The following is a 22812-nucleotide window of genomic DNA, read 5'->3' as shown; positions in this document are numbered from 1 at the left end:
GAATAAAAAGCAAAAGAAAAATGCGCCATTGAACAGACGGTAAGTAGCCTAACTCCTAATAAAAGCGAACAAGCAGTTCATTTGGTGACACTTTAAATTACTTTCAGCACCAACATCAGTTCATGTAGGGGAGGCAGAGCGGTGTGAAACACATGTTATAAAGAGAGTTTAAACAAATTTGGAAAAAACGTTTTTTAACCAACTCTTACCTACCGTACCTTTAAACAAGAACTAACCCGGGAGCAGGTTATGTTCAGAGAGTGAGTTGCCATGGTTACTTACATAACCTGAAAGTTACCTCCGTTTTTGGAACTGAAAGTTGAGGTTATCCGCTAACTTACTCTTAAACATACCCGTGTATGTCACTATCCTGCTTTTTGTAATACCCCCCAAAATGCAACAAAGAAAAGAACCTTAAAGCATTAGTTAAGTATGGGTAGGTAGGTCTATGTTTACACAACAACAATGTAGCCTACTAAACGATTTTCTCTCAACTTAAAGGTGTACTTCAGTGCTGGGAAGATGAATCTGTATTTAAACTGGGTCATTAATGTAGTAGAAATGTGAAATTATGTTTGAATTTGGTGCCTTCTAGACTGAGAAAAGACAGAAAATATATTTTTTTGTCTCATGGTGATGAATGACAACAATTCCCAGAATGCTTCGCTGCCCTGGCACAAACGCCTCAGGAGTCAGATTACATTAACTATCTATTTAAGAAAGCCCTGCTTTTTAAAGGACAGACTTAAAACTTAGACATGTATGTTGTCAGAAGAAATCTGCTAAAATATAATATTCTCTATAGAAGGGGAAAACTTAATTGCTGCATCTCAGGAGGATATGGAAGCTGCGGGGGTCTGACTCCGGCAAAACACACAGGAGCATTTTTCCACTGCTTTTGTTTCTTTATTTTAAAGGATTTATCCTTGTTTCTCAATAATTTGACAAACCCATGCTAACTCAAACCCATGCAAGAGACCCCAACAACATATGTCACAAGACAGCAAAATAAAAATTTAAATAAAAACACAATTTCTGCCAAAAGTGTTCTGTTTAGAAGAATTAACTCTAGTTCTGTTGTTCTGTTCAACATCCCATTCTTAATCCGTAGGGTTTCATATGGAGTTGGTCCACCCTTTACAGCTTTAACAGTTTTTAGTAAGGCTTTCCACAAGGTTTAGGAGTGTGTTTACTGGAATTTTAGACCATTCTTTTAGGAGCACATTTGTGAGGTCAGGCACTGTTGGACGAGAAGGCCTGACATTGCAGTCTCTGCTTTAATTCATCCCAAAGTTGTTCTATCAGGTTGGGAGTATTAAATTGTCCAAAATGTCTTGGTATGCTGAAGCATTAAGAGTTCCTTTCACAGGAACTAAGAGGCCAAGCCCAACCCCTGAAAAACAACCCCACAGAGAAGTGTGATTGGTCACTTGTCCAGTCCAGTGACGGCGTGCTTTACACCACTGCATCCAATACCCATTCCATGAAGCTCTCTACACACTGTTCTCGGGGTAATCTGAAGGCCACATAAAGTTTAGAGTTCTGTAGCTATTGCACAAAGTTGGCGACTTCTGCACACTGTGTGCCTCAACATGCTCTGACCCCTCGTTGTGATTTTACATGGCCTTGGCCTATCACTTTGTGGCTGAGTTGCTTTTGTTCTCAATTGCTTCCACATTTGTTATAATACAACTAATATAATACCATATAATACCACTAACAGTTGACTGCGGTCTCTCCTGAGACTGACCTATTCTTTCACAATTGTTTGTAGAAGCATCTGAAAGCCTAGGTGCTTGATTTTATACACCTGTGGGCATAGAAGTGATTTAACACCTGAATTCAGTGATTTGGAGGGCTGTCCCAATACTTTTGGCAGTTTAGTGCATCTACTGTATGTGGTGTTTTTAATATGTTTTAAGACAAACCATGTGCAAATTCATAAGTCAACTCTATTGGTGAGCATTTTCTCCTTAAAACTGTATTGAAAAAAGAAAACTCAAAACACGGACTGGAATCGCTGGTGTTTCTTGCCTCACAAACTTTTAGTGAAGTTAATAAACGTAATTTCGGGAGGAGTACGCCCATCTAATCTTTCAATTAATACCAAGGTATAAAACCAGCAGCTTCCCCTTTTTAGTTCCTGAAGCATCCCTCCTCCTCCCCTGCTCCTCCCTTTTGTACAATTTTGTATACCACATTGGTGTTGGTTGAGGAGAGTTCCCTGACACGAGTGTAAAGTGCTTTGGGTGTACAGTAGTACATATGAAAGCGCTATATAAATGACTCATTCATTCCTTATTTTATTCATTCAATTTGCCTGTTATAGGGGGGCAATCGGAGCTCGGGTAGAATATCCTCTCCGAGCCCCTCTATACCAGACAGCAAGCCAAATCTGTTTACCACTTTCACTAAGATTATATGGGCACACAAACTCGTGAAACTAATCATGTCAATGTGGTTTAAGCATATCATAGAAATTGTTAATCCAAATGAAAATTCTGTTGTCATTTAATCCCCCTCATGGTTACAAACAGGCATGACGTTTTTCTTCCAATGAACCAAATGAGCCAGTGAGGTTCTATGTTTTTGGCCATAGATTTTAAGAACATGATAGCAGATTGAATACAAAATATTATTTGTGTGATACCAAGTGGTTTAATAAAATAATCTGATATGTCAATTGCAAACAAAAATTTGAACATGAATGCAAATAACACAAACATGACTTCTAAACAGCAAACAGACTCTTCAACGAGCAGAAACCATGTTGTTAGTTTAAACAGAACACAATCTCATGGTATTAGACAGCAAACATTTAACTTAATTCTTGAACAAATAACCAAGTTAAAAAACACTGAATTCAGTTGTTTAATTTAAATAAAGCTTTTGGGCTAAACTACATTTTACTGCAAGTTTTTAACTCTCAACGAAAAGAAAACACAAATGAAAGCATAAAAATTAAAAAACCAGCAGCAGAGGAAAAACAGCCATTAAACTACACTGGTGTTTGTGCATCAGTCAGTCAACATCCCTTTCAGTCTCATAGTTCCAAACTCACACAAACTCAAAAGGTACAATAAACTCAAAACTCACAGTTCAGACATTTTTCATATTGCACAAGAACGGTCAAATATTAATTTATTAATATTATTACAATACCACATTTACAGAAAGACTGTTTTCCAGCAAATACGGTTCTCTCTAAGCCGTCTCTAAAAAGTGATTATTGTGGCTTTGATTAAGGCAAATGGAGCATCAGAATAATAATAAAATAATACTAAAAATATGCGCTGTTTTTCAGCGTGACAATTTTTTAGAGCCCTCTCAGCATTGTCTGGATTTTTATAAGGCCTAAATTGTTTTTGTCAGAAGCCTTTAAGGTTCATATACTAAACTAAACTACATAAACTAAATTAGTCGAGCTCATGGCATAGTGTTTTATTTGAGCAAAGGCAAGAAATCTCTTTGGTCCATAGCATTCCTGGTACTACACTTACACAATAAGGCACATATTCATAACAATAATAATATACAGTACAACCTATTACTATCATTCTGAAGAAATCAGAACGCTGGAGTTTAATTGGTGCTTCCTCTCGTGTGATTGAAGCCTGTCCTCTCTGGAGTGGTTGGCTTGTGCGTTCAGCGCATGTTTGCGTGTCCTGCTCCGCTCAGCCTGGTGTCTTGGGTGAGGGAGGCAGATCTTGTGGCTTTTGCCCTCCGCAGAAGCTGAGGATGCTGGGATGGCCGTGCCCATGAACATCAGCGACTTTTCAGACTGTTATAGGGCAGTTTCAAAGATAACCAAGCTGCCATCTCCAGTGGTGGCGAAACCGTTGAGCTGGTGGGCCGGACTGCGGTTCATGTAAGCCTGTAAGAGAAAAGAGAGACAGAGCACGGTTAGTGTGACGTGTATGCAGTGCTGGGTTAGTAACTGAGTACATGTAATCTGGATTACATAATCAGATTACAAAAAATAAGTACCTGTAATTGTAGCCGATTATCATCCAGTTATTATTATCCAGTTACATATTTATTGATTACATATTTATTGATTACATATATTTATATATATATATATATATATAAACAAACAAAATATATATAAATATATGACAAAATATTGTTTTTTATTTAATTTTCCTGTCTAAAAAAAGCTTATCACTTATATTTGTTGGTAAAATCTTCTGGATTTGTGGAATTGGGGGCTGCTGAGCAGAAGGCCCGATCTCCCACAGTAAGGAGTTTGGTCGAGGGAGTTCCAAGAAGATGAAGAGAAACGGAGCAGAGGTTACGAGTGGAAGTTTGTGTGGTGAGGAGTTCCTTGAGATAGGAAGGTACATCACCATGGATGCACTGATGGGTAAGGAGAGAGATCTTATACTCGATCCTGAACGACACAGAAGCCAGTGGAGTGATTTTAGAATGGGGGTGATGTGGTCGTATTTGCGCACTCTCATGAGGATCCTTAGCCTAGAAATCTAGACGCACCCTAGCGGCAGCAAATTTAATTTGCCCGCAAGTGTCGTCTAGGCACTCTCAATACCATTCTGAGCTGTGTTCCTCAAAATCTGGACGGCCCAATCACATCATGTATAGAGTCGGCGGGCGGGGCCATAATGACGACGGCCCAGTTGCGTTTGCGTGCTTCTAGTTGACACAGAAACTGGCGAACGGCGGCGGTCTTTCGAATCAGCTCTGACCGCGACTCTGGAAGACTTGGAGCTTTTCTCTGAGAAAAGAACAAAGAACGGCACTGAAGTCATTCTTAAAAAGGGAAAATGTGTTCGGAGTTTTGCCGACCGGATACGGCGAATGTTTAATCTGTCAGCGAGCTCTGCTTCACCTTCGTTGCTCTGGTTGGTTGTAGCGCTATCCTATCGCGTGCAGAGTGAGTTTGAAAGACAATCGTTTATCCCGCCCCTCGGATTGAGATTGTCTATGGTGAGTTTCCAGACCAAACATCTTGATGTGGGTCTGGCTTGTCAGGCTAGAGGATCCTAGCAGCGCTGTTCTGAATACACTGCAGCCTCTGGAGATTTTTTGCTAGGGATACCGATAAGGAGCACATTGCAGTAGTCCAGCCTGGAGGAGACAAAGGCGTGGACAAGCTTCTTCGCATCTGCCAGTGTTAGAATGGGACGAAGTTGGGCAATGTTTCTGAGGTGGAAGAAAGAGGTCTCAGACAGGTGTTTGATGTGAGCTTCAAAAGTAAGCTGCGATTCCATTCTGAACCCTAAATTGGTGACTGAAGTGGAAAGTGAAATGACCTGATCAGAGAAAGCAATGCTGGTGATAATGCTGGTGATTTACTCACCCCCAAGCCAGTCTTTCTGTATTCAACTTACAAAGAAAGAGTTACGCCTCTTGCAGTCAAAGCACTGAAGCACTTGCTTTAGTTAAAAAAAATTTCTGTACCGTATTTTCCATACTATAAGTCACACTTTTTTTCATAGTTTGGCTGGTCCTGTGACTTATAGTCAGGTGCGGCTTATATATCAAATTTAATTCATACTGACTGACAAGAATAAACATATAGAAAAAAAACTCTTAACTGAAATCCTATCTTAAAGACAACAGCTTAGACTGAACACCAACAAAATGCCCCCATAAAGAAAATCTTATTCTGTACAAAATACAAACTGCATGTAGTAAAATATGCAGCCGAAAACGATTCACACAGCGTTCGTCTCGTGCGGCTGAGCCTCTCCCGGCAAAGAGTTCAAGCGTCTGTGGACTCGTTCCTTCAGCTCTGGCCATCTTGCTTTCAGTCTGCAAAGTAGCTTTCTTCATTTCTCTTTTCTCTTCAAAGCACCCTTTGCTTTTCGCCAGTCCCTTACAAGTTTATCACTCACTTCAAACTTTCTTTCTTTTGCTTGGTTATTTACAGTGAGCGGGCACGAGCGAGTGCACACGAGTGGGTGCTCGCATGCGTGCGCGGCTCCCACTCTGCCCTCATGCGACTCATAGTCCAGTGCGACATATAGTCCGGAAAATACGGTAATTTGAATGCAGAAGCTAAATATTTTACTTAACATTACATAATGTTTTAAATATGGATATTTTTCTTGCACAAACTGATTTGCTTCAGAAGGCCTTTATTAACCCCTGGAGCCATGTGGAGTATATTATGATGGATAAATATGAAATATTTATGTTAAATAAAGGACCTGGTGTTCGGACCCACACCCCCTGCAGATACACAGAGAAGAGTCCCAACAACACAAAGCATGGCCGACAAACAGTTGGCCACACTATCAGATATACTCTCAATTGAGCCGGTATTCAGAGCGCACAAAGGCAGAGTGGTCTAATATCAGGTAGATTTGTGCTTGAAAGCCCCGTCGGTCAGCTCCAGAGGGGCCGGCGCGGAGAATGAGCTCACCGGTTGAAGGAGGTGGAGAGGAACCCGATCCGGAGGGAGAACAACATGGCGCTGAGGAGGGGAAACTAATACTGACTGACAGCACAAAGGCCTGGGCTCTTTGAAACATGGCGTATTGTGGCTTTCTGGCACAGGTACATGTGGCACGTATTTGGCGATCGGACAGGGTGACATGGGTGGGAGACTTCACATCGGTATTAAACTGACACAGGGGGTCACCGCGCTCCTGTGGACATCCGGTGATCTGCTTACCTGTTTGGCCGTCTGCAGCAGCGAGGCTGCCTCTGCTTTTCCTGTCTGCTGCACCATCTTGTACAAGATCCCGTTCTGGTTCTGTAGGAGAACGTGGGGAGCGTCGTACTCGTGGATCCGACCTGCATCCAGAACCTGCAAGAAAAATAAACATCTATTTTTTATGCTTCTCTTTTAGGATTGAGACGTGGTACTTTTCTATAAGGGATTCCAATGCAAAACTAAATACTGGAACCAAATGATTTGTGACATTCGGATAATATCTGTAGTCTGATTCATTAATAAATGACTTCTGATTCTTTTTACTGCTCCACACAGCTCCGGGTCAATAAAGGACTTCTGAAGCAAAGTGGTGCGTTTGTGTAAGAAAAATATTAAAACATTTATAGACTAAAATAACTAGCTTCCGACGGTCAGCGGTGCGCAGGTCGACTTGCGCTATAAGAGAAACCCCTGACTTCTGCGTTCGTCAATAAGCATGTGTCAAGGGTCAAAGGTTAATTTTTTTGCACAAGTCAACTCGTGTAGATACATTTATGTTTATCAACAAAATTTAGCACCAAAAAGACAAAAGGGTGCATAACATCATATGTAAAACCTCAGTTGATGTTTGTGTAAAATGGACCCTAGTGCAATAGGAGTAACCTTTTTTTGTATTATGATGTCTAAAGAAATCTAAAGACATAAAATAAATGATGTGTATTTTGATAGTCTAGGCTCATGTGCAATGCTATGGTTTCTGTCCTAAAACAATGTATTTTTTTATGAATGTGTTCCAGGTCATAATGGATCCGCATGCATTATGATAAGGAGCACGCCATCTCTGCACTCACCAGGATGCGGTCACTGTCTATGATAGTGTTCAGTCTGTGTGCGATGGTGAGGACGGTGCATTCCCTGAACTTTTCCCGGATGGTTTTCTGGATCAGCTCGTCTGTCCTGTAGAGCACAAAACATACAATTTCCTAAATTTCAAGGTCACTGCTTAGTCCTTTTTGAATTTATCCTAACAGGAACAGAAGGGCAGTTTTTTAAACATATTTCAAAAGTTAAATATATTCTGAAGTACAGTATAGACAACTTTAAGACAATTGAAAAATAACGCTGGTCAAAATTAGAGAACACTTTCAGGTACCTTCAAGCTTTGGGTGTTAATCTGGCACTTGGTGCTCATTTCCTTAATAATCTGGCAAACCCTATTTAACTTGAAGCAAACTTTCCAATTTTCACTGACTTTGCAAGATGGCAAGCCACTCTAAGGTGACTGAAACTCTACGACACCAGGTTTTCCTAGATGAAGGCCAAATGGATGACCCTTTCAGCTATTGCAAAAAAAGTTGGTCATTCCAAATCTGTAATTTCTAGAATATTGAAGCTTTACAAAGACACTAATTCATTCAAGTACCCAAAAAGGTACTCAAGACCAATGCACGAGAGGACAGGGTAATGCAGAGACTTTCAATGTGGAATCGGTTTAACACTAATCTTAATCGGTTTGGAATTACTCGCCAGCAGAAAGAATCACAAGGCTAGACTAACCTTTGCTGAGAAGCATGTTGTGTGAACAGAGGAGAACTGGTCCAAAGTTCATTTTAGTGATGAATGCAAGTGTAATTTATTTGTGTCTGATGGGAAACTTTATGTTTGGCATTAAACTGGGGAAAGATTGAACCCAAAGTGCCCAAAGAAGTCAGTGAAAGATGGAGGAGGAATTGTCATGGTTTTGGGGATGTTTCTGCAGCAGGAGTTGGGCCTATTATACAGCTACATGGCAGAACCTCAGAACCTGTTTATCAGAACCTCCTTCGGCAACATGTGGTTCCTTCACTGCGAGCATCTCCCAATCAGCCCACAATTTTTATGCAAGACAATGCCCCCTATTAAACTGCAAAACGGGTAAAGCAGTTCCTTGAAAGTGAGAACATTGAAAGCCCAGAGTCTGATCTAAACCCCATTGAAAATCTGTGTAAAATCATTGGCGACAAAGTTATGGCTAAGAAACCCACTACAGTTACCGAACTGTGGAAGAGACTGGAAGAAGAGTGGACCAAGATCACACCGGGGCAGTGTGAGTATCTAGTGATGTCCTGTGGCCGCAGATGTGCTGAGCTCATTCAAAGCAAGGGCCTCTATACTTCCTACTAATTTATGACTGCTATAAGAATCACATTTTAGTTATAATGTTTTTTTGTGCTGCATTGGTTGTTCTCTAATTTTGATCATGGTGTTTTTGACAAAATTAAGTTTTTTTTTGTTGAAGTACCTTGGTATTTTGTAAAACATGCTAGCAGAACAATGGTATACCCACAACTAATCGTCCTTCAAACTTCAAGTAATGAATATCAACAATATTTTTGAAAAAAATCTAATGTTTCTACATTTTTCTCTAATTTTGATCTCCACTGTACATTTAAAGCTACAGCTCTCAGAGTGGCTATATTAGTTTATAAAGGACCTTCAACAATCTTAGAGCCAGGTCAAAGGTAATCAGGTAAGGACTCACCGTGGGTCCACATTTGCAGTCGCCTCATCAATGATGAGAATACGGTTCCTCCTCAGAATGGCTCTAGCTAGACAGACGAGTTGCCGCTGGCCCATGCTGAAGTTTGATCCTGACTCAGCCAGTTCTGTCTCGAGCTTACTGGGCAACTCCTCCACAGCAGCCTTCAGCTGGACCTTTGAGCAGACAGCATATGCCATAAGTCAGAGATCAATTATTAACTGTGTTACATATATAAACGTAATGTAAGTCTACTGGGGAAAAAGGACACACTGGAAAATAGATCAATCTTGGGTGATCCAATCATGTGGATACATAAATGTCTCATTTGTGGTGAGATTAAAATGTGAAATAAATATTTTTTTGTGCTTCTTTAAAACAAAAAGACATTGCAAATTATGTACATCAGGGATTCAGAAATGTTTGGTTTGCCGAACCCCTTTGACTTAAAGCCACAATATGGCATTTTTCACAGCTTATTCAAAAAAGTGTAGCTTTATTATGACACCTTGATTTCACAGAGCTTTTATTATGCCTTAGATGAAAGCTTCTGTAGAAATATAACATTGTTCTAGGGTTTATTTGGATATTTTAATACAAATATTGTACAAATTGTGCCTTTAAAACACCCCCCTAATATGCTAAGTTAATATTTTAATAATTTTACAGAACACGCATGTTAAAGGTTGTCTAATTTTGGTTTATGGTAATATCAAATGCAAGTAATAATTTATTTTTTATTTTTATATAAGCATTCTATTTTGATTGTATTTAATTTTAAATATTTAATTTGTTTAGTTTAATGAAACATTTTTATGATTTAATAATTTGTAAATCTCAGTTTGGAAAACCATGATACCCATCATGAACCCAGAGACATCCACTCGAAAACTGATCACATGTGGTCACGTGTAAAAATGAAAAACTTCTCCCATATAAAGCGCTGCAGGGATGACACATTTTTATACAGGGATGCAAACACATGTATGGTCAAAAAAGAGAGGTACATTACAGAACTTTAATTTGGTTTTAACTTAATTTGGTTTTGGTTATTAAACAATGGTTATAATATTAATATAATATCCTTGTCCTGCACATTCAGCTATGGAATGTCTTTAGATGACCCTGTACCAGCAAATCATAATATAAGAGTGATGGCTGAAGGATAATGTGACGATTTACAGGCCAACCCGAATGTTAGCATCACTGCTTCTCTTAAAAACCCAAAAGGATTTTTCTATTGGCTTTTGGATAATCGCAGATAAGTTCTGTGACCAACAAAAGTTAATGATTCTTACATGTTTTGTTTAAAATGTAGGCTATAGACAAACTACACCACGACAGCTTGACTTCAAATGTCACCACCATTAAGCTTCAGACAACTCTTAAGTCTTTGTTTAAAAAATAGTTTCCCTAAAAAAGATTAAGTTAGAATAGTTTGCAAAGTGTTAATAAAGACACAATCAGGCTGTAAAAGTGAACTAGTGTGTTTATGAGTTTTTCTGTTTGATCCAATGTGATGATGTTTAATGTTCATGACAACCTCTGCAGTCCCATTTATCCACAAAAACTCATTAAAAAAAAACAACTGACTTCAGAGCAATGGAACCAGAAGTGCTAAAACTTTTTGCCTACATAAATGTGTCATCTACAGTGGCCCAGAAGTGCAGCCGTACTAAATTAAACCACAACACAACGGAAACGAGCCACAATTCAACGAAATCACCACAACACAACAGAAATGCTCCCGTCCACGATGGGGCTCTCGGAGGGCTATAAAGTTAGTTTCCCTTGCCATTGCTCTATAGATTGGCCAGTCTTACAAAGATATAAACACTACAATCAGTTTTAAGTGTGTAACCATTGTATATCCACATGAAATATCAACTCAAAATCACCTACAGGCATTATAGCTGCATATTTATACTCAAAAACGTTTTTACTCGCAATCACAGCGCTTGATGCCTAAGGGAACGTCTGCCAATTTCACCAAGTGTTTGAAACATATAATTTTATTATTTAAAATTACTTTTTTTGTTTTGTTTAAATGTTCAAATTCTAACGTTATGCATTGAGTCAGTTTTTTAGAATACAAAAAGCTGTGGGATTTTAACATTTTAACATTGTTTTTGAATGTTAAAAGTAATTTTAATTCATACAAATGACATGTTTCAACTGTATGGTGGAATTGGCAGATGTTCCCTTGGGCATCAAGCGCCATGGCAGCGTGTAAAAGCGTTTTTGAGTATAAATATGCAGCTATAATGCCTGTAGGTTATTTTGAGTTGATATTTCATGTCGATATACAATGGTTACACACTTAAAACTGACTGTAGTGTTTAAATCTTTGTAAGACTAGCCAATCTATAGAGCAACGGCAAGGGAAACTAACTTTATTGGACTCCGAGAACCCCCTCGTGGTCAGGAGCATTTCCGTTGTGTTGTGGTGATTCCGTCGTGCTGTGGCGATTTCGTTGTGTTGTGCCTTATTTCCGTTGTGTTGTGGCAATTTCGTTGTGTTGTGGTTTAATTTAGTACGGCTGCACTACTGGGCCACCGTAGTCATCCCTACAGCTCTCCATTACAGCGAGTGTGTGCATGTTCACCTCTTCCAGAGCGTTCCACAAGTCAAGGTCCGAGTGCTGGTTGAAGGGGTCTAGGTTGTACCTCATGGTTCCTGTGAACAGTACAGGATCCTGCGGGATGATTGACATCTTCTGGCGGAGGTCGTGCAGGCCGATCTCTGAGGTCAATACTCCGTCTACGAAGATTTTACCCTCTGGCTCCATCAGACGGAACAGTGCTGAAATCAGAGAACTTTTCCCTGCACCAGTCCGTCCAACGATTCCAACCTGATCGATACAGAGCAGAAAACATCAGTGCAAATGTCCTGACAGACTCTCATGATGAACTGAAGCTGGTGCTGGACTAACCTTCTCTCTGGGTCTGAACATGGCTGAGATGTTTTTGAGGATGACGGGTCCATCAGAAGTGTAAGAGAAGTTGACCTTGTCAAAGGTAATCAGGCCCTGTTTGGGCCAGTCGGGAGGGGGCCGTTTTTGGGTTTCCCATGGTGCTTCACTTTCTAGTTCTGTATACTCTAATATTCTCTCCACTGATGTCATCTAGAGGGGCACATCATTCAGAAAGCAAATCAATCCATGTAAATACACACACACGCACGCACAGAGGTTTACATCAGTGGATTTCAGCCTTTTTTTAGATTTTTTTTTAAAAAGACTCCTTTTCCAGGTAAACACTCATTTTCCAGGTGAAAAACATCTTATTGCTTAATTGCTTTATAAGTTTGAGGGTGGTAAAATGTTTCATGAAATGGATATTTCAGTAAATTCAAATATTTCTAGGTTCTTACCATGTTCTCCACCTCAGCACTCTGTCTAACGCCCCACTGGAACATTCCCATTAGGGTGACTGCATAAGACAAGGCCAATCCCACATCTCCCGCCCTCATACCTGTGAGAATCGGACACAATCAATATTCATTCGAGTATGAAACAAAGTTGATATTAGTCAAAATATGTCTCCATTGACTGTGATTTGAAACGTCCAGAAATGTATTTTCAATGAAAGTTGGTGATTGGCAATATAAGGATCAAAGACCATTAATTCTTGAGACATGGGACATCCCAGACGACAACTATGACATTTTCATTTCATGCTTCATATAGAATATGTATAAACACAAACATAATACACTACCATGAAAAAATGTGAGCTCTTATGCTCACAAAGGCAGCAATTATTCCATCAAAAATAAAGCAAAAAGTTTGTTTAAATTTTGATAATATTTATTTATAATTTTAGGTTTTGCAGGTTTTTTTATAGCCTGACGTGGTCAAACGCATGGAAACTGCTCCATTGGGCTGTGATTATGGGGCGCGTTTCAATCGAACCAGGAAAGACATCAGTTAGATAGACCTACAACCAATCAGAGCAACGAAGCGACGTCAACAGAGCTCAACTGCACTATGTTGCCAAGTCCACGTTTTTTTCCCGCGAGTTGTTTTCTATGTCCGGGGGTTGAAGTGACTATTATGTGATATATAGACCCATGAGTGCGAATTTTAGCAAAGTAACACACATTTTACCCCCCAAACACCTTTTTTTTCCGGACGACACCGCGAGAAGCTATTGTTTAAGGCTAGTAGTTGGCGGGTTTCGTCGTAAAAACTTGGCAACCCTGTCTGCACATGCGCTGGAATAAACTATCTTTGCCGGTGTTGTAAAAAAATGAAAGAATTTATTGATACACAGAGTACTTACCCAACATGATCATCATTTTTGAGAGAAATTGTGAAGGTGAATGCATACACAAACAAGCTCTCTGTTTAGGATTTGAACAAATATAATCCAAGCGCCTTTGATGACGTGCATGATTACGTTACTGTTGATCATCTGTCCATCATCGTCTAAAGCCCGCCCTGATGATTTCATTGGTCCGAACAGTTTCTGTTTGGAGATAATTACTCCTCTATGGAGCAAGGGCAGACCGATCTGCCTGACCTAAACATTTTGTGGGCGGGGCTAAGTTCGGCTGGCATCCAGGCTAGGTTTTTTAGGTTTTGCAAAGCTAAATTTTTAGCATCATTATGCCATTTTTTGAATATAAAGTTCACAAAAAGAATTTAAATTTAAATATTTTGTAACAAAATTTGCATAAAAAAGTGACATTAAAATACTTTTAAAATGGCTGAATACACACACACACACACACACACACACACACACACACACACACACACACACACACACACACACACACACACACACACACACACACACACACACATTCCATAGGCGTAATGTTTTTTATACTGTACAAACCGTATTTTCTATCCCCCTACACTGCCCCTGCCCCTCAACCTACCCATCACAGGAAACATTCTGCATTTTTTCTTTAAAAAAAAAACTCATCCTGTATGATTTATAAGCATTTTGAAAAGTGGGGACATGGCAAATGTCCTCACTTCAAATATTTCACCCTCCTTGTAATACCTGTGTCATACCCATGTCATTATACACATTTGTGTCCTCATATGTCACAAAAACATGCCCACGCACACACACATATATAAATTATAGTGCTTTAGCTGTGAAATCTTTTTGCCAATGCCATTTGATATTTATGAAATGCATAATATTTCTAATATTTCTCCCCGTGTGTCCCAGTACTCAAGATTCAGTGCACTGTCACCATGAACGCCAAGAATTGTGTAATGGTGAGTAGTGTGTATGCTTTGATCTGGATTTCTCACTGTCTTTAAGAAGAAGACATCCAAAGGCTGTGATGGTCACAAACACAGAACACATCCCATCCAAGCGCACAGCAAACCAGCGTGAAGTGACCAAGAACAAGAACCAGGCCTCTGTAGGAGTACACAGAGCATTTTGAACAACACATTTAGAAGATAAGAGCTAATCTGAGTCCTGTAAGTGACTGACTCTTTTACTGACCTGAGTGCAGATCTTGATGGGCATCAAACGTTTGCTGAAACCTTTCCTCAGCTTTAAAGGCACGAATGGTCCAGAGGCCTTGCAGTGAGGATGACAGATGGGAGAATACAGGACTTCGAGCTGTAGAAATGCAAATAAACAGTCATCAACATCAGACCGACTTAGAGGATCTTATGCTTGAGGAAACATTACTGAAGATGATGATATTCTCAGATCTGACAGAAGAAATTTAAAAATGCTTACTAGTGGATTCAATGCGCTTGACGTCTCGAGATGTCCTCAGGAAGTAGCGGCGTAGGAACAGGAAGCTTATCAATAGGGGCAGCACAGGAATCAGAATCCAAGGAATGACTGAAGAAGCCACAGCAATGACGCCAACGATTTGAAGAAATACCTGCAGTGCAGAAAAGAACGAAAAGGAAGATATATAGATAATACAAATTTAAGTAAATTTAATTTATAATAAATCAAATAAAATAGAAGTACAAAGTTTGTTCTAAATGGGAAGTGAGCTGTAGAAACACTGCGTCACGGCGGCTGACTGCTGGTTCATTAAAAGCACTTTGTGGTTTTAGCTGCTCCTTTTGACCACAAACATTTATCAAAGAACACGGAAGAAAAACAGTGAGGCTGCCATGACAGCATGACTCGGCACTTTCTGAGTGAGATCTCACTCAAATTACCCATAATCCCAGCAACCATGTTAACAATTTAAGGCTCGTGTGGGAATGACTATAGACTATGGCAGAACACAAATGGACAAAAGCATTACTGTGTTTGTGATTTTGGGACTTGCCACGTAGATCCACAATAACGTCAGAGCGAGATCTCCCTCTTTGAATCCTCTTTTAAAGAAACCGCTTTGGTTGTAACGTTATGCCCTCATTATGTTGCACGTTTAATTTAGCAAGTGGCATCAAGTCAGGATCTTTATGGTTAATTTGCATATACCATGTAATCAAAATTTGCATAAAATGCTTAAACATTTGGTGGTCTAAAGAAATTATATATTAAATATCACAACTGATAATACTTTTGGTTTATTCATCACACTAGAAATGGAAGATCAAGAAGAGTGCATTACATTACGTCAGAAACGTTGGGGGGGGGGGGGGGGGACCTTTATTCTGTCAGGTTTTGCTGACAGAAGAAAGTGCCTTTCTGACAGTTTTGCTCACGAGCAAATATACACTGTGATACAGTCAGGACAGCTGTTGTCATTTACATGGAATTTGGGCTGAAACTAGTACAAAAAAAAACTCTTGACTTGCGCCTGCTGTCGCATTGCACTAAACATAGAAACAAGTTTATTGGCACTTATGCAAGAAAATGAAACTCAACTTGAAGGCACCAAATACTGAAGAAATAGTACGAGCAGGACATTGGTATGCTATTCTTTAGGAAGTATTCAACAATGCATGCTGACTTTGCTGTCATGCTAAAAGAAACCAATAGCGAGAGAGAACTGTGGGACAGGCTAAGTGACTGCAGAGTTTTCTCATCCTGAGAGAGAACAAGGAGGATTCTGCTGCCCCACACAATGAAAAGCTCCTTAAAAGAAAAATGGACTGCATTTATATAGCGCGTTCAACAGACCCATGGTCACCAAAGTGCTTTAACATATTGCCTCACATTCACCCATTCATACACCGACGGCGGTGTCTGCCATGCAGAGCCATCCAGCTTGTCAGGAGCAGCTGGGGTTAGGTGTCTTGCTCATGGACACCTCAACACTCAACCTTCCAATTTGTAGCCAACCTACATGAACATACAAACCTAAAAAAGACTACTGTACTTCTACTCAGTCTGTCAAGCTTCAGACAATAGTTTTCTGAGCACATAAAGGGACATCTGTCACCCACGCATTGACCACATTGTCATTATGTCACAGTGCACTGTTGGACTACAACACTTGGTTTACCAGAGCGAATAATAATGTGTATGGCCACAAGTGATGGGTGTTCTAATATAGCCACATTATACAGTGTTTAACAGGCACTTAATTATAAAACTTGCTTAAGTAGGAAATACTTCTTAGCAAATTAAGAATTTAGCAAACCTGGATAAAATCCACAAATGTCCATGGTAGTAACGAATCAAGGTAGCCAATGTCTTTGGAGAACCGGTTGAGGATTCTTCCTGAAATGAAAAGGAAAAAAAGCCATTTAGCAAACAGAACTGCTTCCAGAACAATAATAACAATATAGTATGAACACTATTAGGTGAATTTAAACAATGGCTAAGTGGCTAAACGCATCTCGTTGTCATGAAAGGGCCCTGTTTATGTTGGCCAGACATTTTATTTGCATTTCATGTCTGCTAAGAGGCACAAAGATGCCCTTTACGTTTATGCCCACATAGCTGCCGTTTTAGCTGAGTGGGGGGGCTCTTGGCATTAATTGTAACAGCTCCGTGTTGCAAGGACCAATCCGGTTCTTTTTTCTTTTCTTCTATAGACTGTACTCACAAAGGTATAACGATTTGTCAAGCTTTGTCAAATTGAAGTCATGACACTTTTATCACTGACCCAGTAAAAGTAAATGAAAGCACCACTCATTTAAATGAAAGCACCAGTAATTAAAAAGTAGAAATGCTGACAGTGAAATACTGGACAAAGTTTTCAGTTGCATTATTTTATCATTAACAATCCCATAATGCCATTTACTTATCTAACTGGTTATGATAATACTTGCCATAAAAGGCCTTTAACCTATGATTTGAATTTGAATCACTGGAAGAATAATAAATGAGCATGTGGTGTTTTATTAATTTGGGCATGTGCTCGTGTCATTGTCTTGATCCCTTTCCCTTGTTATTGGTTTCATTTGCCCCACGTGTGTACCCCTCTCATTATCGTCTTGATTTGTCCCCTTTATAAGCTCCTTGTGTTTGTTAAGTATTTGTCTGTTTGTTAAGTTGTTGTTCTGTCTATGTCACCCATTTCCCCGTGACCCTTCCAGGTATGTGTTTAGTTGTATTGTTTTGGATTCATTGTTTTGCCCCTTTCGTGGGTTTTTGTTTGTGTTATGTTTATTTTGTAATAAATCACACTCATCTGCACTTGAGTCCTCACTCCTGTTTTTAGGAGTTTTTATAACAGAGCAAGTTATGATGGTATCTCCAATAATTTCATTAAAGGGTTAATTCGCCCAAAAATTTAATTTATCTTGTAATTTACTCCTCCTCAAGCCATCCTAGATGTATATGACTTTCTTTTTTCAGCCAAACACAATCAGTTATATATCCTGTCCCTTCCCAGATTTATAATTGGAGTGGGCTTTTGAAGCCCAAAAAAAATTAATTCATGATTAAAGAAATCTGCCCGGCTCCAGGGTGTTAATAAAGGCCCTCTTAAATGAAGCAATGTGTTTTTGTAAGAAAAAAAAAACATTTATAACTTTATAAACTACTGGCTTATAACCACTGGCTTCCAGTAACTGCCATAAAAAAGTCTTGACCTAGCTGAAGAGTGACCCCTGCACTTCAATCCAAAAACTTGAAGCCCAAAACGACCAATATACCTCACTGCACAAGCAAAGGCCTCAAACGCTACCATCTAGGGTAAACACAGAAGGCACTGCATGACACTTTCCTTCTCCACTTAGCAAGTCTGGAAATCACTTTTAAAAAGGCAAAGTGCCTCTGAAAGACTGTGACTGCTTCTAGATGAATGTCATCCAGTACTCAGAAGCACTAAATTCAAGACATATTTGGACATGGTTTAGGGTTAGTTAGTTAGTTGCATGTTATTATGCATAATTTATAGTTATTACTACAGTAACTACATGTAATGTATCAAGGACAACTACAGTGGTTTGAGTTTTCTTTTACCTTTAGCAATTTGACTACTGCATTTTTACAGTATGCAAGTGCTGAATATACAGAAATTCAAAATTATACAATATTCAATACAATAGTATACTTGCAGTACATACAGTATACAATATACATTTTTAGTAGCTACATGATCTGGATGCTGTGTTTTTCTCTGTAGATGTTTAGTGTTTATATATGAACTGGCTGTGTGTATGATCTGAAAACAGTGTTTTATTTTGAGTACACCAGAAATGGTTGAGGCAACCGTTTGATTTCCCCTGAAGAGTCCGTGGTTGTGAGAATATAGTTTAAATATTTGGTTTTGTGTTTACTGTTGTGAGAAAATGGGTAATGGTTTCAAGAAAATGCATCTTAGCAATTGTGAAAAACTGTATATAATAATATTATATATCTTACAATATAACTGTATTTTTGATCAAATAAACAGTGTTGTTGAGCATTTTATCCAATGATAAAACACAGCTCTACTGTTCAGGTGAGATTCCAGGTGAGTGTAGCTGTACGACACACTGACTGACCGATGAACTGTGCTTTGGCCATTTTAACTCACTATCACACACAGTGAACGTAAACTGTTTTTATTTTTCTAGAACTGTATATGCTCCAACACTGAGTCCACTTGACTATTACAAGCTTAATAATAATCAATCATCAATCATAATGAATATCATTATCTAGTATCAAGGTATCAGGGCACTACTATCACAGTATTTCTTCTGTGAGCCATATATTGACAGATATTATTTGTAGTGTGTGTATGAGTGATTATCTCTCCTGGCATTAACTGCACATCAGCAGAGGTTTTCCAAGAACAGCACAGATCAGATCAATTGCTCTTGAGGATGAATGAGGAAAGGAAGACATTTCACAGGATGTGCTGCCCTCTATTGGTCACTTTCAACACTGCCTTTCAAACTAGCTTCAGCTTGTCATTCCTCTTTTTGAACTTACCAATAGGGTTGATGTCAAAGAAACGGACCGGGGTTCTCAGGATGCTGTTGAACATGCGGCTGTGTAATGTTTCCGCCGATCGCACCAGAGCGTTAAACATAATCAGACTGCGCATGAAGCCGAAGATGATGGTGGCTCCTGTTAAGCCTGATAAGCAAAGATACACAATTTGTAGACACATTCAAAATATCTACATTTGTACTTTTGCTGACTTCGATCAGGAGCATACCTGCATAGATGCCCAGATAGAAATCCAGGTTGAGCTGTTGAGTCGTGTTAGTGCTGTTGGTTAAAGTGCCGTTAGTGAAGTTCAGCTTCTCCTGCTCTGTGGCCCTGTCAATCACAAAATAATGACATTACATAAGCTAGTAATCATCAGATCATCCCCACATGAAATCACTCACTTCAATGCAATGAGTTTGTAATTACGACTTTGGAAGTGGGAATTACGAAATTTCAGATAGCAGCATTAAGCTGTTTCCTGAATACCATCACGACTGAAAATGACACTGCTTTCATATGACAGTTTCATAAACAATTAATTAACATTCACTTACATTTACATTCACTTAAAGTCACTTACATTTTAGATGCAATATTGAGTGCTTTTTTTCGATTTCAGCAGCGAAAATCGTTCACACACAGCAGAACTATAACGCGTCTCACAGTAATAAGTGTGTTACTGACCGATTCAGTGTTTGAATGAATGACTCAATGACTCACTCATTAAGACAGTCACCTGCTGCCACCTACTGGAGGTTTAGTTTCATGTTTACACATACTTTCCAACATATCTTATGTGTCTTTTCAAAACTACAAATCTCAAAACATTATTTAATGCAGTTGTAATTTTTCAGTGTAAATTATTTAATTTTATTGTTAACAGCCCTTATAGTGTCTTAATTTAATTTAATGTATTGATCAAATTTAACAATATAAAATTAAACCTGAAGCATAGCCTATATTTGATAAGATTAGGGGGAAATGCCCTTTATAAAAGGTAAAAATATCACACATTTGAAATGAATTGAAAAAAAAAAAATTCACAAATATGCAGATTTAAATATGTGAAAGCTGATTGAACACTGGTGAGAATATTGCTTCAGAATAAATTATAGTTACAACACACACACACACACGCAAAATTTAAAAAATATCTAACTTTTTTCCGGACAAGCACATTTTTTACTCGGACAAGTGAATGAACGATTTACTTGTCCGAAGAACAAGCACATGAACATGCTTAATGTCAAGCCCTGAATATAATATAAAATAGGTTTTCTTCGCTTATCCAGAATAAGGAAACCAAAAATACAGTAAAAGCATTAATATTATTATAATGTAAAATTACTAGTCTTCAGTGTCACTTGATCCTAATATTGCAATCTTTGAGTAAACATTTCTTACTTTCTTACATTATGCATTTCTTACTGGAATCTTTGAATACAAAGCCCAAAAGAACAGAATTTATTTCAAAAAGAAATCTTTTGTAGCATTTTAAATGTCTTTACTGTGACTTTCGATTCATTTAATGGTTCCTTGCTCAATACAATTATTTATTTATTTCTGGCTCCAAAATGTAGTATATACAGATGTAGGTGTGTGGGTGTATTTTTTATTTGTGTGTGTTTATTATTTTTTGAGAAAAGCAAACAAAAAATGCATTAATGTAGTAATGCACTTAAAAACGGAAGATTAGCAGCAAATATATTAATATTGTAGGTCACTTACCAATATGAAAGCCACCAGTCTTGAAGGATATAAAAAGCCTATGGAGCAGAAAACAGCATTAGCACGAATCTCTGTGTGTGAGCGAGAAGTCTTTCAGTGTGTATCTCTGAACTGCAGTAGCACTGCTATGCCTTTTACCTGTGCCAGCAGATTAAGAAGAACAAGCATAATCAACATGACAACGTTGGCTCCAGCACGAAAATATTTCCAATACATGCGAAAACCGATGTCCCCCTCTGAGCGCGTCTCCTCAACCATGGTATGCACATGCTCCACCTACCCATTACAAACAACTTTAGATGGAAATGTCTATGTTCAAAATCAGACAGTAAATAAAATCCCAACAATCCACTAGATGAAGCTACTGACCAATCTAATCTGTAAATGTGAATGTGTAGGGAAAGTTCACCCAAAAATAAAACAGAGTGAATCACGACTCTTATACTAATTCTTACAATTTTACCAAAATCACACAGGTAGTCAAAAATCACACCTACCGGCAACGGATCAGAATCATCTTTAACAGACAGAACAGATGAAGAGTGTGAGCGAGTGGAATTCTGGGAGATGGTCCGAATGCGGGGCGAGCGAGGAGCCTCTCCTTTTTCACCCCCACTCTCCTCTTCCTCATCCTTCTTCAGCAGAGAGGTGAAATCCACTCCCGACTGCTGAAGCTCAGAGAATGTGCCATGTGCCACCATGTGCCCCTGAGAGAAATCAAATGAGTTAATTTTGGCTCATTTATTCACTGACGGAACGCACACTGAATGGTGTGCAAGAGCTACAGCTCACCTCCTTCAAAACCAGGATCTGATCTGCAGCCTTTAGGTACTGCAGCTGATGAGTAACCAAGATCCTGGGCTTCTCCTTCAGAATACCACAAATACACCTGCAGGAACAGGCAGTGCTCTTAACAATCATCTCAAAGAAAATGTTAATATAACAATGAAAGCAACTCTTGGTTCAATAGTTTGAGTATGGTAATGTTTTTGAAAGAAGTGTCTTATGGCTGAATTTATTTGATCAAAAATATACTACAAATAATAATACTGTGAAATATTATTACATTTAAAAATAAATGTTTGTTTTTTCAAAATAAATTTTAATAATTTTAAGTGTATTTAAATTATTTTTGAATACATTTTAAAATTTAATTTATTCCCGTGATGGTAAAGCTGAATTTTCAGCATCATTACTAAGTCTTCAGTGTCACATGTTCCTTCAGAAATCATTCTAACAAACTGTGATGAAAAAAAAAAAAAATAAATAAAAGAGAATCACAAAACTCTCGGTTCAGCTCATATTATGTCTTTCGTGTCACGGATCGGATCATTTTTAGGATCAGGGGAAGCCTAACTAATAAAGTTCAAACATTATTAAAGGTGCACTATGTAGTTTTTTTGCAGTAAAATATCCAAAAACCACTAGGCTGGTGTTATATAGTTCAGTTGAGTACTTACAATATCCCAAATGTTTCCAACTATTTGTAAATTGTGAGAAAATTACTATTTTAACCAAGGACCGGGATGTGTCAGCATAGCGCTTGAGGGAGTCGCCTGTCAATTGAGTCATATCTGCGCTACCCTCGGTTTTATTTCGCAGACCATTTTCCACCCGCTGTGAGGTGAAGGCCACTGCTGCGTCCCAATTCGCCTACTTATACTACGTCCTAAAAGTA

General features: G+C 38.7%; 1 protein-coding gene across 1 annotated transcript in view; it reads right to left on the bottom strand.

The window, feature by feature from the left end:
• Nucleotides 1–2625: 2625 nt before the first annotated feature.
• Nucleotides 2626–22812, bottom strand: part of LOC137093935 (ATP-binding cassette sub-family C member 4-like) — a 53963-nt gene continuing 33776 nt past the window's right edge. Inside the window, exons 14-30 of the mRNA XM_067458992.1 lie at nucleotides 21927–22023; nucleotides 21632–21841; nucleotides 21273–21410; nucleotides 21135–21172; nucleotides 19633–19736; nucleotides 19404–19550; nucleotides 16675–16754; nucleotides 14859–15009; nucleotides 14616–14735; nucleotides 14417–14527; nucleotides 12514–12614; nucleotides 12074–12265; nucleotides 11747–11992; nucleotides 9144–9316; nucleotides 7474–7579; nucleotides 6641–6775; nucleotides 2626–3874 (exon numbers count right to left, since the gene is read on the bottom strand). Of these exons, the coding sequence (XP_067315093.1) occupies nucleotides 3785–3874; nucleotides 6641–6775; nucleotides 7474–7579; nucleotides 9144–9316; nucleotides 11747–11992; nucleotides 12074–12265; nucleotides 12514–12614; nucleotides 14417–14527; nucleotides 14616–14735; nucleotides 14859–15009; nucleotides 16675–16754; nucleotides 19404–19550; nucleotides 19633–19736; nucleotides 21135–21172; nucleotides 21273–21410; nucleotides 21632–21841; nucleotides 21927–22023 (2239 nt within the window). The 3' untranslated portion in view covers nucleotides 2626–3784. The remainder of the gene's footprint in view (nucleotides 3875–6640; nucleotides 6776–7473; nucleotides 7580–9143; nucleotides 9317–11746; nucleotides 11993–12073; nucleotides 12266–12513; nucleotides 12615–14416; nucleotides 14528–14615; nucleotides 14736–14858; nucleotides 15010–16674; nucleotides 16755–19403; nucleotides 19551–19632; nucleotides 19737–21134; nucleotides 21173–21272; nucleotides 21411–21631; nucleotides 21842–21926; nucleotides 22024–22812) is intronic.

The sequence above is a fragment of the Pseudorasbora parva genome, chromosome 12 (assembly GCF_024679245.1).
Source record: "Pseudorasbora parva isolate DD20220531a chromosome 12, ASM2467924v1, whole genome shotgun sequence".
Classification (NCBI taxonomy): Eukaryota; Metazoa; Chordata; class Actinopteri; order Cypriniformes; family Gobionidae; genus Pseudorasbora; species Pseudorasbora parva.
The sequence above is the reverse complement of the archived record's forward strand: the minus strand, read 5'-3'. Positions and strand labels throughout refer to the sequence as shown.